The 15,124-nt window shown below is 43.5% G+C and overlaps 1 protein-coding gene across 2 annotated transcripts in view; it reads right to left on the bottom strand.

Moving 5' to 3' along the window:
* Positions 1-1,050: 1,050 nt before the first annotated feature.
* Positions 1,051-15,124, bottom strand: part of LOC119974775 (collagen alpha-1(X) chain-like) — a 39,004-nt gene continuing 24,930 nt past the window's right edge. For both annotated transcript variants that reach the window (XM_038813995.1, XM_038813997.1), the window contains exons 4-8: positions 13,568-13,619; positions 9,632-9,693; positions 7,747-7,908; positions 4,870-5,031; positions 1,051-3,392 (exon numbers count right to left, since the gene is read on the bottom strand). In XM_038813995.1, coding sequence (XP_038669923.1) covers positions 2,635-3,392; positions 4,870-5,031; positions 7,747-7,908; positions 9,632-9,693; positions 13,568-13,619 — 1,196 coding nt within the window. In that variant the 3' untranslated portion in view covers positions 1,051-2,634. The remainder of the gene's footprint in view (positions 3,393-4,869; positions 5,032-7,746; positions 7,909-9,631; positions 9,694-13,567; positions 13,620-15,124) is intronic.

Here is a 15,124-nt window from a genome sequence, read left to right as displayed (position 1 = left end):
GCCTGTTTATAGACCTGAGGGGCCTGAGGGGTCTTTGCAACTCCTTACAAGTGTTACCCATCTTTTATAAGGAGCTGATCAAAGTCTGGAGTATGGCTGCCTTTCCCCTACCGTCAGGAGCGGTTGTCGTGAGGGAGCTGCTGCTCAGGAATCCACACCTCCATCATTTTAATTTCAGCTGGCTGACGCGGTGCCAAATTTAAACTTGCATTATTATACACCTAATTAGTCATAGAATTCTTATTATACAGAAGTAGGCCATGCAACCCATATGGTCTGCACTGACCCTCCAAAAGAGCACCCCACCCAGGCCCACACATCCCTGTAACTCGACCCAACCAGCTTTGGACACTGAGGGACAATTTTAGCATAACCATCCACCTGACCTGCACATCTTTGGACTGTGGGAGGAAACCAGAGGAAGGCCACACAGACACAGGGAGAAAGTGGAAACTCCACACAGTTACCCAAGGCCAGAATTGAACCTGGGACCCTGGTGCTGTGAGGCAGCAGTGCTAACCACTCTGCCACTGTGCTGCCTAATTAAGGAGGAGACAAGAGAACGCTGTTTATCACGTACTCTGGTAGGGTGTTGGAAACATTTCAGTCACTTTTGGTGTGTGTGACATAACCCCATGAAATTATGCTTCTCGTGAAAAGATCCAATTTTATTTCCTCCAGTCACTCCGCCCCCATCCCCACATCAAATATGACCTTGCAAGGATACTTAAAGAAAGCAAAACTGATGATTGATAATGATGACATTTCAGGATTTTCTTGTTTGCAGACAGAACTTTAAAGCTGGAAATCTAGCTCTTTGGTGTTTTGTGAGCTTCTCTCACAGTTGAATGAAAATAGGTTGGTCTGCCTTTTAGTTTGAGATGTGGTGGGTGTATTATTCTGGGTGTTAATTTGCATCTGTGTTCTCGTTTCCTTCTACCCATGATAGAACTGAAAACAAAGGTAGCTCCTTAATATAACGCGAGCCGTGTGGATAAAAACACCACTACCAGAATGAGAGTGCAGTGTTCTTTATTGTGTATCTTGCGAGTTTCCAAACAATCAATGTTTCAATTTCCATACAATTACGTTTTCATAGAAACAACCATTTCAAAAGGACAATCTGTTTCCCACTGAACTAAACTCCTGAGTTCTTATTACACTGGTCACCCAGTCACTCTGTTAGGAACTATTTCTTTACCATTGCATGTTTTTGCTATTAAGAATGTTGAATTCCAGGCATATTTTGTAATTTAACATATACTGATCCGTCCCATTGTGCCCACATGAATATTTGGCCCCAAACAAAATTGATAGGCAGGTCAAGTGAAATGTTTTAAATCAGACAAATCCAGACACAAAAATAAATAGGAAGAGGAAGATTTTCTTTAGCATGGTCAATTTTTCATTATTTGTTGCCAGGCTGTGGGATTCCAGACAGTGAGGGGCAGGACAGAGAAGGGCAGAACCCACAGAAATCTGGAGCTAGTGGAATTCCGCAGAGTATGGACAAGATCCACTGCCATTGACCTGAATTGTAAACTCGCGGGTTAAGCTGCTGATTCCGCATTTGCCACATCGTAAGTGTAAACTTTTCAACATCGATTTAACAATTACTTTGATTAGGAGTAGTCATGGAGGAGATTTGTCATTGGCCGAGGGTTACCACATAACTTCAGCTAGCCTTGATCAAAGCTGCTGCTGTGAAGCTGGTATGGTGACTGATCATAGCACACAATACATAAAAATAGGCATTAATAAATGCAAGCAGGTTCATGCATGTAATGAACTAAAATGAGAGTCTTGAACTTTTTAATGATTAACAGCATTTGGGGTGCAAACCCCTTCGACTCATTACCTGCTAAAACAACATATGATTGAGGCTGAATGTTTTATTCAGTCGATGCATTGTCTGGATTATAACAGATGCACTTGGCCATTGTGTTCTTCACACCATTAGCATCTCAAGTGACCGTCTGCTTATATTGCCCATGACCTAGCCATCTATGTGCCACACAGAAAGATTACTAGATGGTATCACAGCTAATTAACCAACACCAAATATGCCAATTATAGAAATACAACATGCAACAATCCTACAAATTCCTCATCATAGAAGCACTTACCAAATGAATGAGTTCTTGAAAATGTGCAAGAAATGTTAAATGTTTAGGTCTGAAGTGATCTTGTTCTGATTGGCGTTCTTTCTGTCCAAGAGGGTATTCAAAGCTCTAACTATGCTTGGTGTACATACATTTGGGTGGTTTCATAGAGTAGGTATCTGGAGCTGTTACTGTTAACTCTGTATGTGTTTTTGATTTGATAATATGTCCTCACTATACCCATGTTTAAGAAAATCACCTCTTCGATCATGTCTAGATAGCGTTAATGAAAGAAACTTCGCTCGTCTTTGGTGTTGACAGAAGAAGTACAGTTATGCAGTTCACAGGTAAAATAGGAATACATTATGATAACCTTTGAAATCTTTAAAACTAAATCACATTGGTGATAGTTTTCACTAGGGGATTGTATTTGTCAGTAATCCTAAAATAAAATGTGAAAGTTGTGAGATGATGCCATCATTAAATAGGGTTCACACTGAGATTAAGGAAATTAGATACACAATGCCTGTCTTTAACGAGAATAGTATGGACATTTGAAGAGCAGATGTCCAGCAAAGATGCTTGCTTTTGTGAGGCCATTCTGGTTTTCTGTTGTTGTCAAGTAAACTGTATCTCCAACATCTAATGCCATGACTGCACCCCCTGCCATTGATTGATAACTATTTTGATATGCCTGATAGGCAACAACAATAGTCATACCATTTTTCCTCAATTCAACATATGCATTTACCCTGTTAACCTCACAGTTAAATGAAAAGAAATACACACCAGGAATACTTGCCCTAAACATGCCTGTCTCCACAGAATAAGCTCTTTGTTCATTGTATATTATATTTCTAAACTGTATTGGCATATTGGGTCGTGGATAATTGGAGCCTAGAGACACACAGAAAGCTAGAACAAAAGATACAAGAGGTGGCATCGAACCTGGTGGCCCTACAGCCCCAGGCTCTCCTTTTTCTCCTGGGGACCCAACTTCCCCTCTGTTGCCCATCATTCCCCTTTGCCCAGCAGCACCTCGGTTACCGTTTGCACCTGGCATTCCATTAGTACCGTCTTGACCTTTAGCCCCAGGTGGTCCTCTTGGACCTCTTGGACCTGGTGTTCCAGGTGTTCCAGGATAGCCTGCTGGACCTGCCCGGCCCCGATGTCCATTTTGCCCTGGAATGCCTGGTGCTCCCCTATTTCCATCTGCACCCGCGTCACCTTTTGGTCCCATTGGTCCCATGGGACCTGGATCTCCCGGTGGTCCTCTTGGTGCACGGATGGCTGTTCAAAAAGTAAGTTTGTCATGTTTAGTCACAAAACCTGCAAATGTACTGTGTTATATACATGAGCGGCTGGTTTAGCACACTGGGCTAAATAGCTGGCTTGGAATGCAGAACAAGGCAGCAACGCGGGTTCAATTCCTGTACCGGCCTCCTTGAACAGGCGCCGGAATGTGGCGACGAGGAGCTTTTCACAGTAACTTCATTGAAGCCTACTTGTGACAATAAGCGATTATTATTATTATTATTTAGCATGCTCCCACTGGCAATGTGAGATCAATGTGATCATCCTCAAACTGTAAATATGAGAAATCTTTTTGACACTGATGGCGTGCATTGTTTCATCGAATGTTCATTTTTGTGGCACAAAATTGGAATTCAAGTCTGAAAGGGAACAGCCTTGGGAGAACAATGGGTCAAGGAAGCCAGCCAATTGTAGCTCTGGTTGGATGTGCAACAGCTCAATCGTAATGTGAAGACATGTACATTTACTTCTTGTCTTCCCAATGCCTCAAATTGAAAATTGGTTTTGGATCTCTCCATTGACTCCATTTTTCTCTAAAGTTCTCAAACCCTCCACCCCCACCCCGAACGTTCTGATCTCTGAGTCTTGCCTCCTATACATTCCCCTTTTTCCACCCCCCCCCAAAAACTCTCCAATGCTATTCCTTTCTGGTCACCATTGGTCATGCTTTCAGCTGCTTCATGGAATTGTTCAAAATTCCCTCCCCTAAACTCATCTGCCTTATCATGGTATCCTGGGGAATTCTGAACCCCTGTTAGCACAAATGAAATTACCTTTAGACATCGAGCAAGCTTTCCTGCTCTCCCTCCGTTGACTATTTTTGTTTTAATTAGGCCAAGTTATCAAAAACATAAGGGGTGGGCCTGCTACTCCCAGCTTGTGCTTTCATTCAATGCTGAACAAACTACCCGCCTGTTTGTGGGCTGGAATACTATAAGATGGTGAAGTGAGTGAAATACATTCTCCAATATAATTTGTATTGATGGCCTCAGATTGGAGAGTTTTAATTATTTTAGTTTTTAACTGACAAGACGGAGAATTTCAATATTTTTGAAAAAGCACGAGCAACCAAGCATTGCTAAATGCTACCCCACCCTGACCTGACTGCCCAGCTGAGGCTGAGAGTGTGCCTACAATACCTTAAAAGATCCTAAGACCAGGAAGTCAACCAGAGACCAGAAGTACATCTTTGTAGTCGCCAAAAGTCCCATCAAAACTGGCACTCTCCCCAAATCTGTAGAAATAAGTCTAAGCCCAAATGCATAGGTCAGCGGACAAATGTTTCTAGAAACTCCTTTCCTACTTCAGTAGCACACATTATCATCTTAGCAATTTGCTTAAGTTGCAAACCTTAGAATCTTAATGAATAGAAGGAGGCCATTTAGCCCATTGTGCCTGTGCCGGCCACTTGGAAGAGCTACATTTTAAAAGAAGGGAGTCTAGTAATACTCACCGATACAGCGTGGTGTAAATCCATCCCATTTACAAGTATTAAGACAGGTGAGCGTTTTCTTCCCCAGAAGATAATAGCCGTGTTGACAGGAATATGTCACAGAGTTACCCACACGATTGAAATGTCCATGCTTGATGTTCATCGGTGCAGGGCAGCTAATACCTGTAAGATAAAATTAAGAATAGTTGTGAAAGTTACACAGTGCACAATGTGAAACTACAGAAAGCGTAAATCAGTGACTGAGAATTATATATTGTGTACCCTGACATGTTGCAGAAAGTAATGCATGCATTCATATAACACCTAACTTGTAAAAATAATCACCACAAGATGCTTCACAGAATGAATGGGGATTTGTGCCAGAAAAGAGGCATTAAGAAAGGTATTCGTTATAACGCGCACGGACTTACTGGGTGTGAGCAATCCCAATCCCCTTGAGTCTTGCGAAACACGAGCTCCCCTGCTAAGTGGTCGGGGAGCCGAGATTGATCATAGTTGAGTTCTATATCAAGTCGGCCAAGGATGGAACCAACAGGACAGACCCGGCTGGGATTTGACGTATATTGTAAATGCCTTTAAATTACAATAAACCGGTTTGGACTCCTTGTGGTCTTCAAAAGTAATCAAAGTTATAATTGAAGAAATGGTTTTAAGGGAGGAAGCGAAGATATAGAAGGGTTTTCGAAAGAGAATTCCAGACTGCAGGGCACTGCAATGGTGAAGGCAAAGGCACAGATGGTTGATGAAGGGAGGGGTCAATGTACAAGAGGCTAGAGTGAGTGTTTCTAGCATGTAGTGTAGAATAAATGTTAATCTTACCGTACTTCCTCTTATAATAAGTAATATTAACCAAATTGGAGCCAAAAGCATGCACAACTCATTTCTGACATAATGTCAGCACTTGCGCTGGGAAGATCACAAACTATGTCAGGAACTGAACATGGTGTGATCCAAGTTTCTGGCGGGCCTTATGGGGATAGAGCTATTGCCCTCCCCAAATAAAGTTAGTGGCTCCAAAGTGGGAGGGGTCAAAGTGCAATGATTCCCAAAATCCAGGCCTCAGAACAATTGGGGAACATTTGTAGACAGTACATTTGGTGAAATCAAGAGCATCAGGCTGCTTGCTATGGATTTGTCGCTAATCTTGGGCAGTCAAGGGTGGACGCAGCATATAATTTAAATTTCTCCATTTTTACTTGGCTGGATATTCTTCCATCACAGTTGGCAGTTGCCTGAGGAAAGCAGATGTTCCAGCAGTTATCCGAATGAACTAGGACCCAATACTTTTGCTAGATTACGGATGGCACTGAATTTCACTGAGTCATCGGATTTGAACCAGGGAACACATGGGCACCAAGGGAATATCTACCTGTTCTTGTCAGTGGGAGACCTGTGCTACTTCAACAGCCGGACCACAATTCATGACTTTACTGAGCTGCACAAGTAGGATTTCTGTTAAAGGTCATTATCTCTGGACTGACTCTATACTTAGCAATATGAAGGCTGGGCTGGATAGCTGGCAGGTACATAGGTCTTTGAATGGTGGAACTGATTGTGGAGGCGGGAAATCCAGGAGAGCGGTGGTCCAAAGTGGTGCTCTGGCGCGTGGGGAAATATTCCAACTCCTTCTGCAGGGGCAGCACGATAGCACAAGTTGCGCAGCACGGTAGCACAAGTGGCTAGCACTGCGGCTTCACCGCGCTAGGGTCCCAGGTTCGATGCTCTGCTGGTACATTGTTTGTGCGGAGTCTGCACATTTTCCCCGTCTCTGCGTGGGTTTCCTCCAGGTGCTCCGGTTTCCTCCCATAATCCAAAGACATGCAGGTTAGGTGAATTAGCCATGATAAATTGCCCTTAGTGTCCAAAAAAGATTAGGAGAGGTTATTGGGTTACGAGGATAGGGTGGAAGTGAGAGTTTCAGTGGGTCAGTGCAGACTCGATAGGCTGAATGGCCTCCTTCTGCACTGTATGTTCTATGTTCTATGTTCTGACCTCAAGAAAATAGATCTGTATGTGGGTTTTTGGGTCTTTTATACTTCTCTGCCCTTTAAAATTGGCAGAATGCCCAAATACTCCTCAAAGCTGCATTGGGATCCATTGAATGTTATAGGAAATTGACATGCACTTAGTAATGAAATACCCACACATTTAATTTGAACCCCTCAGTTGAAGATGTGGGCACAATTTCAAGGATGATGAGCAATTGACACTCGTAGTTGTTTGGGTGGAAGGTGTGGGGGGGGGGGGGGGGGGCGACGAGTGCAGTATCGGTGGTGGATAGACCAAGGCGGGAGGGTGTCCTGGAGCTCCAACATCTTGTGGGGAGGGCTCCCCAACTCTGAAGGGGCCTTCAAAGTGAGAGGTACAGCCCCTCCCACCTGCCCGAGATGGGGAAAAGTGCATATGTAATTTTCTCAGTCTCTCTCCACCCACTCCTACCAGCCTAAAAATTGAGGATGAGCAAGATAAGCACCTAAGGTGGCCACTTAAGGGCCTTAATTGTTAAAAGTGTGGGTTCCCACCCAAGGCCTTGGCTGCCTAAGCGTAAAATTTTGGGAGCATGGGTCCCTGGGGTGGGGGAAGGGGGGGGGGGGGTGGGTGGGGAATCCAGTCAAATGTATTTCATGCTCAACAGCTGCCCCCCCTCTCCCCCCCCCCCCCCCTCACACCATTTCCATTCAATGCTCTATTAAGTGGGATGTGTAACTCTCTCTGTCACATCAACTGGAAAGCTTGACATTTGAGTATTATCCTTTCACACTTTATCCTTCCAGAAACACGTTTTTGGTCAGATTTTCCTCCTGAGCGATATCACCTGTCATTTTGCGAAACACATATTAATTTTATGCTCCAAACATATGCAATTAGGTTACTTACGTTGACATTTTGGTGCATCACAGGACCAACGGTTATTTTTTTGACAATGTAGTGTTGCACTTCCTATCATTATATAACCAGGATTGCAGGTGTATGTCACTGTTTTACCAGCGACGTGAGCCTCTCCACCAGTCACATCAGGTGGTTTACCACAACCAGACACTGAATTAAAGATAAAATCATCTTAGAATCATATACAATGACAAGAACAACAAATTGGCTGGGAATTCCCGGTCCCACAGGAATTGTCACAGGTTGGATGGACAATTTGATGGAGCAGAAAAAGGTCTGTTGACGCCAGGGCTCTGGTCCTGAAAGGAGAGAGGTTAAAAAACCCCAGTGCTTTTAGCACAGAATGATGTACCAAGACCCTTCAAATAGCTATATACAAACCAATGTGAAGCGAGGGTAGGTATGTTCAGAAGAGGAGGCAATTAGCCTGATTCGAGGTTTGCATTCAGAACGTTCTTGAAATAGAAGAGACTGATTGAAAGGTTTAGGGATAGAAGCCCAGCTAATAGAAGGCACATTTGTCAGCGGTGTATTAATGATGTGAAGGGGGTTGTCGGCGGTAATGGATGGCATACCTGACTGTTCTGGACAGTGAGGAAATGGAAGTTCAGGGTGGGGTGCTGTAATGCTGAAGAAGTTACAAACGTATGAATAACACTGATGGAAGAGTAGGAATTGGCTTGGGGTGGAATGTGGAAAGCAGCAGAGTGAATGGGCTGAAGTTGATGGAAGATGACCCACAGGCAGCTAGACTGGAGTTATCGATATTTTTGAATGGAATGAATATATGGTGGGCTGAGGCCAGGTCATATTTAGATGGCCTAGAATCATCAGCATGCAAAAGGCCAGCTGTCGGCTTGTAGGTTTATTATTAATGAAAAGGCTGTGGCAAATGGTTGGCCCACAACTTCTTAAAGCCAGAACGTGGCGGATAGAGATTTCAGTGGTGATGAGTAAGTGATGCATTCCAGAGGCATGATGACATCAGCTCTGACATGCTAATTCTTAGGTCTTGCTTTCGAGGACCTGCAGAGCCAGTGAGGACCAGGAAAGTGGTCTTCTCTCTTTCAGATCCCACAAGTCAACTTCATTCGAGGTAACACGAGGTTTATGAGTATTTCGGCACCAGCCAAGCTGAGGTAAGGGTAGAGACACGTGATGTTGTGGAGGAAAAAGATGGAAATGAGGGGCCATACTCTTCCATTGTGAAATGAAAATCAGACAGGTTGATGAAAGGTGCACTGCTGCCTACGGCGCTAAGGAACCAGTTCGATCCCAGCCCTGGGTCATTGTCTGTGTGGAGTTTGCACATTCTCCCCGCGTCTGTGTGGGTTTCACCCCCACGACTCAAAGATGTGCAGGTTAAGTGGATTGGCCATGCTAAACGGCCCCTCAATTGGAAACAAAAAATTGAGTACTCTAAATTTAGAAAACAAAAGAAAGAAAAAAAATGTGTATGAAGGGCACGTGATTTGTTCTGCCTGACTTACTGCCCAGGTGATCAATCTGGAAATGTTCCCAAATGTTAGGTCAGAAACTCAACTTGTGATCATATACTGTAAGCACTGACTCTGAAGAATGGATAAATCAATGATAATCCATTGTAATTCAATTGGAATTCCCATTGAAACCACCCCTCGCCGCTGGGAAACCTGCAGGTGGGGGTGCGCTGTCGGCAGGACCAGATAACCCAGCAAACGGCTGGAGAATTCTAGCCTAGAATTTCCAGTTGGATCCTTCCAATATTCCATTGTAACTTCAGCAGACAGTACATGTGAAACACAGAGAAATAGAATTAACAGTGATTGTGCCATCCTTCCTCACCTAGTTACATTACTCCCTTCATTTAGTCTAAAAATGTTTCTCAACTCACTATAAACGCGTTTTTGAAGATCAGCAGAAATTTCCTCAAGGTCTGAAGATGCTGGAATTACGCTGTTACAAAATAAAGAAAGAATTAGATTAAGTACCTAATCAAAGCAAGAGCTTTCGATTAATGCACAATCTACATTCTGCTAATGATGCAATGGGGTCATTTCAGGAACAGTAAAGCATTACAACAATATAAAATGACAAGAGGTAATTCAATGTATGAAAATTCATATTCATTCTTCAATGAAGTTCATTGGTTTGATGCCCTAATGCTCTCTTCAAAGTTCACCCTCTAGTTCATTAATGATTTGATCGAAGCTCACTTCACTAGTACATTAACACACCAATTTAAGCTCATACTAGTCCAAATTCTCCCAACTGTTGGATTCCGCTATGTTTTAGGTGTTTTTAAAATTCATTCTTGGGATTTGGGTGTCACTGACTAGGCCAATATTTATTGCCCATCCCTAATTACCCTTGAGAAGGTGATGGTGAGCTGTCTTCTTGAACAGCTGCAATCCAAACCTTCCAAACCCACTACCATTATCGCCTGGAAGGACAAGAGCGGCAGATATCTCGGCACCGCCTGGAGATTTCTCTCCAAGTCACTCACCACCCTGACTTGGAAATATATGGCCGTTCCTTCACTGTCGCTGGGGCAAAATCCTGGAACTTCCTCTCCAACAGCACAGTGAGTGTACCTACACCTGAAGAACTGCAGTGGTTCAGGGACTCACCACCACCTTCGGAAGGGCAAATAGGGATGGGCAATAAATGCTGGCCGAACCAGCAATGCCCACATCCCGTAAATGAATTTTTAAAAATCCATGTGGTGTTGTACACCGACTATGCTATGAAGTAGAGTTTTCCATTATTTTGACCCATTGGTAGTGAAGGAACAATGATATATTTCCAAATCAGGGTGGTGAGTGCCTTGGCGGGGATCTTGTAGGTAGTGGTGTTCTCATGTTTCTACTGCTCTTGTCCTTCAAGATAGTAACAATCATGGGATTGTAAGATGTTGTCTAAAGAGCCTCAGTGAGTTGCTGCCGTGCATATTGTAGTTGGTGTACACTGCTGCCACTGTGTGTCAATGGTGGAGGAAGTGAATGCTTTTCGAAGGGGTACTAATCAAGTGGGCTGCTCTGCCTGAATGGTGTCAAGCTTCTTGAGTATTATTGGAGCTACACTCATCCAGGCAGGTGGATAACACTCCTGACTTGTATCTTATAAATTGTGGACAGGTTTTCGGAGTCAGAAGCTGTATTTTCTTACCCCGCAGGGTTCCTAGCCTCTGACTTGCTCTTGGAGCCACAGTATTTATATGGCCAATCCTGTTGAGGTTTTGGTCTGTGGTAACTCCCAGGATGTTGATAGTAGGGGATTCAGCAGTGGGAATTCCATTCAATGTCAAGGGGCAATAGTTAGATTATCTTTTGTTGAAGATGGTTATTACCTGGCACTTGTGTGGCACAAATGTTAATTGCCACTTGCCAGCCCAAACCTGGGGATTGTCCAGGCCTTACTGCATTGGGACATGGACTGCTTCAGTATCTGAGAAGTCATGAATGGTACTGAACATTTTGAAGTCATCAGCAAACATCCTAATCTCTGACCTTATGATGGAAAGAAGGTCGTTGGTGAAACAGCTGAAAATGGTCGGGCCTACTTCCAGCAGTAAGATTCCAAAAATCATTTATCATTATATGTTTAAAGATTTCCTTCATGATAATATAGTTAGGTTGCTGAAAAGTGAAAATAAGTTTATATTGCCAGGTCAGTGTGGAAAATGGCAATTAAAAATCATGCTGATGGGTTATCATAATTAGAGATTAATTCTGGTGCACTGATTACATTTGGGATTATAAAGTATTGGGATTTGAATTCCCGTAATTTATACATTAATTAATTGAATGAATACTTAATTAATTTGATGAGTTAGTAACCAAAGCAAATACCGAACAACCAGTCTATCCAAAAATTGCAGACCACAGCAAATGGTTTCCGCTGTTAGACTTGCGTCTGCCCTTATAATGTCACCAAAAGTTTTAGTCCTGTAAATTATTGGAAATGTGAGATGGAAATGGTGTGAAACTCATTGTACAGGGCTTCTGGGAATTTGAGTGTACATGTAAACAAATGCATATTTTGGGGCAGCACGGTAGCATAGTGGTGAGCACAGTTGCTTCACAGCTCCAGAGTCCCAGGTTTGATTCTCGGCTTGGGTCACTGTCTGTGTGGAGCCTGCACGTTCTCCCCGTGTGTGCGTGGATTTCCTCTGGGTGCTCCGGTTTCCTCCCACAGTCCAAAGATGTGCGGGTTAGGTGGATTGCCCATGCTAAATTGCCCTTAGTGTCCAAAAAGGTTAAGTGGGGTTGGGGTGGAGATGTGGGCTTGGGTAGGGTGCTCTTTCCAAGGGCCAGTGCAGAGTCGATGGGCCGAATGGCCTCCTTCAGCACTGTAAATTCTATGATCTATGATGATTTCCTCAGCCAATCAGATCGAACTATGCAGTACAAAGCCTGAGCAGGAAGTTCAAATTGGAATGTTATATTTAACATTAAATCAAGTACAGAAAGAGAAATAAAGGGTGGGATTTTACAGGGCCCAATGATCCCCAACCACCCTTCGAATAAAAATTCGGAAGGGAGCCTGCCCACTATCTAATGGCTACCCAGCAGCAGTTTAAGGCTGGGAGCAATATCAATTGCGCTGATGCAACATTTCTCCCTTTTTGATATGAGGAACTTACATCTTAAAGAGCTGCCAGCCAATCAGATAGCAAGCAGCTCTGTAGTCCCAACCATGCCACTGGGAGTAATGGCCACTGCTATGACTGCAGATAATCCTCAATGCTGAGAAGCCCAGGTACGTTGGGGGGGAGGGGGGGGGGGGGGGCGTGCGTGGTACGGCTGTTGTGCAGAGTGCTGAGAGGCCTGGGCCTGCTTCAAGCAGACAAAGTGGTTGCAGACACACACACTGACATGGTGCCCACAAGGAAGGACCCCTATTCTTACAGCAGCCTATGGAGCTACAGCTTCTGGGCTTCCCGCATGACGTGAGGTCTCCCATCCCACACCCAGCTTTATGGGAAAATACTGAGGATGATGTGATGAGGTCCATAAGTCCCTTCACTGGCCATCAATTGGTCACTTAAGGGTTTCAATAGATCCAAAGGTGGCAGACTGCATGATCCCTCCACCGCCCACCCCCATACAATTTTGGACAGTTTGGGGGCAGGTCGGCAGCAGATTGGCCGCCCACTGGATTTTATGGGCTGCCTTGCCTTTAAACCTACTGATGGGAGAACGTACACCCCAGTCCATAAAGGGGAGGGGGGGGGGGGGGAAGGAAAATTGGATTAAGAGAATGAAGATAACACATAGAAAGGGGACATGATAAATTATGTAATAACGTTGAGTTCACGCAGCAAGGTGGAGATATGCGCTCTACTGAATGCTGTTCTGCCTGTTTCAAATTGTTTTCATGGATTTGAGACTTTGAGACAGGTCACAAAGAACAGCAGCCCACATCACAAATATAATCATAACTCAGCACTGATTGACTAGTCTCTGTTCTCAACATTGTGCGAATAGTTGGCGTCAAGCTGGCACAGTACACCAAGACTTCCAACCACAGCCTTGATTCACTATTTATCCGGCTGACCTCCAGGGACTAGATTTGCTGACTCCTGGCTGGCCTCCCACAGGGAGTTCTTCAGGGTGCCCATTCCTGGAAAGGGGGAGAAATCCCCAGTGCCTCATCAGTCAATTCCCTCTCCTTTTGAATGGTCCCATTAACTGAGTGCCAATAATTGTTATATTTTGGTGTTTCCACTTTGTAAAGTAGAGTCCCACCCCAAAACCAAGTTTGTGACCAGGAGTGTCATCATTTACAAACCCTGTCTGACAGAAGGGCGATTGAGAGAATAACCTACTTGTCACCGTAGAGGTGGTTTCTCCTCACTAGACCAATGGATTCCTCAGCTTCTATGGAAAATGAAAGGCACAGCATGTCAAGACCCAAAGGTCGAGTTGCAGAACACATCCAAGCAGCTTTGGCGATGCTGTTTATTCTTCCTTTTTCTCTCATTTATTATGTATATACATATAAAATCGCAAATGAACTCAAGGAAATTGATCAAGCTACAATATGTGAATCACTCTTAGTTAACATAACAAAGAAATAGGAACTATAACACGGAAATGTGGTTCCGAGATTGAACGACCTCTGACAAGAGACTCGAGAACTTTAACCCTCATTTGTTTTTCCTGTTACCTTTCACTCAACAGTCACCCCTTTAACTCTCAGTAACCTGCTAGGTTCCCATGAGCTGCATTTCAATGGGGCAAAGTTTATACACCAGAAGCAGGAAATAAAATTCAATATATTTTAAATTAATATTTTGGGCAAAGGGATTTGGTTTATTCCTGCAATAGGGTGTATGGTTGTATTTGTAGTAATGGCAGCAACAAGAGGTGGGAAACCATTTTGGTGGATGGGCTTCATTAGTATGTGGTCAGTGAGTTTGTGCATCAGATGAATGCACTTGAGGCAGTTGGCCAGTCAGAAAGCAAAACTGGCTGGACCCACGCCAAGCCAGCTGATTGCCCAAACCCTGAAGACAAAGGTAATCCTGTACAAGGGTTCTGCAAGGATGGGATTATTCTCATTGAGCACTTCTGCTTCCCTTCACCCAACAGACTTTAAAGAAAATAATGGCTATTTTTGGAGAGGTCGCTTTAAGAAAGTAGTCCATGGTACTGTAATGAACAAAGACTAGGAGTGTTCTTATTAAAGTAAACAAGCCTTTCCATTCACCTGAAGAAGGAGCCGTGCTCCGAAAGCTCGTGTTTGAAACAAACCTGTTGGACTTTAACCTGGTGTTGTAAGACTTCTTACTGTGCTTATTAAAGTAGGCAGGGTTAAGTACCAATAAATATTTGAAAGGGATAAATATGACAAAAAATAACAGAAAAGGGGAGCAATTGAACAAATCAATCAAAGAGTTGGCATGCACACGATGGACCATATGACTTTCTTCTGCGCTGCAAGACTGTGTGACTGAGAATTTACAGGGACATATTGCAATGAAATCCAAGGCTATTGATCAAATAATCAACTGGCCAAATAATTATGTTGGAATAGTGTTTGCCACAATAGTGGATGGTGGGGACAGCACACTTTTGATTGGAACATTATTTTGCATGTGCAAAATGTTATTTTGTGCGTTATTTATCCAATGAGCAATTAGATTATTCATCAAGTTAACGTGACACTGAAAACAATCAAATGTTATATGACAGCAGTTAATATTATATTTAAATAAAACCGCAGAAAATAAATGTTACCCTTCTTGCCCCAATGGGCTCTGGGCTCAACATTCCTGCTAAAGGTACCCTGAAGATCAGACATCCACAAAAGAAATGGTGCAATGGGAGAAATTGTGACTCTACAAATCATCCATTTTTGATACTTCCCAAGCAAATACAAC

This window comes from Scyliorhinus canicula, chromosome 12, assembly GCF_902713615.1.
Source record: "Scyliorhinus canicula chromosome 12, sScyCan1.1, whole genome shotgun sequence".
NCBI lineage: Eukaryota > Metazoa > Chordata > Chondrichthyes > Carcharhiniformes > Scyliorhinidae > Scyliorhinus > Scyliorhinus canicula.
Note: the sequence above shows the minus strand (reverse complement) of the source record. Positions and strands in the feature narration are given on the sequence as shown.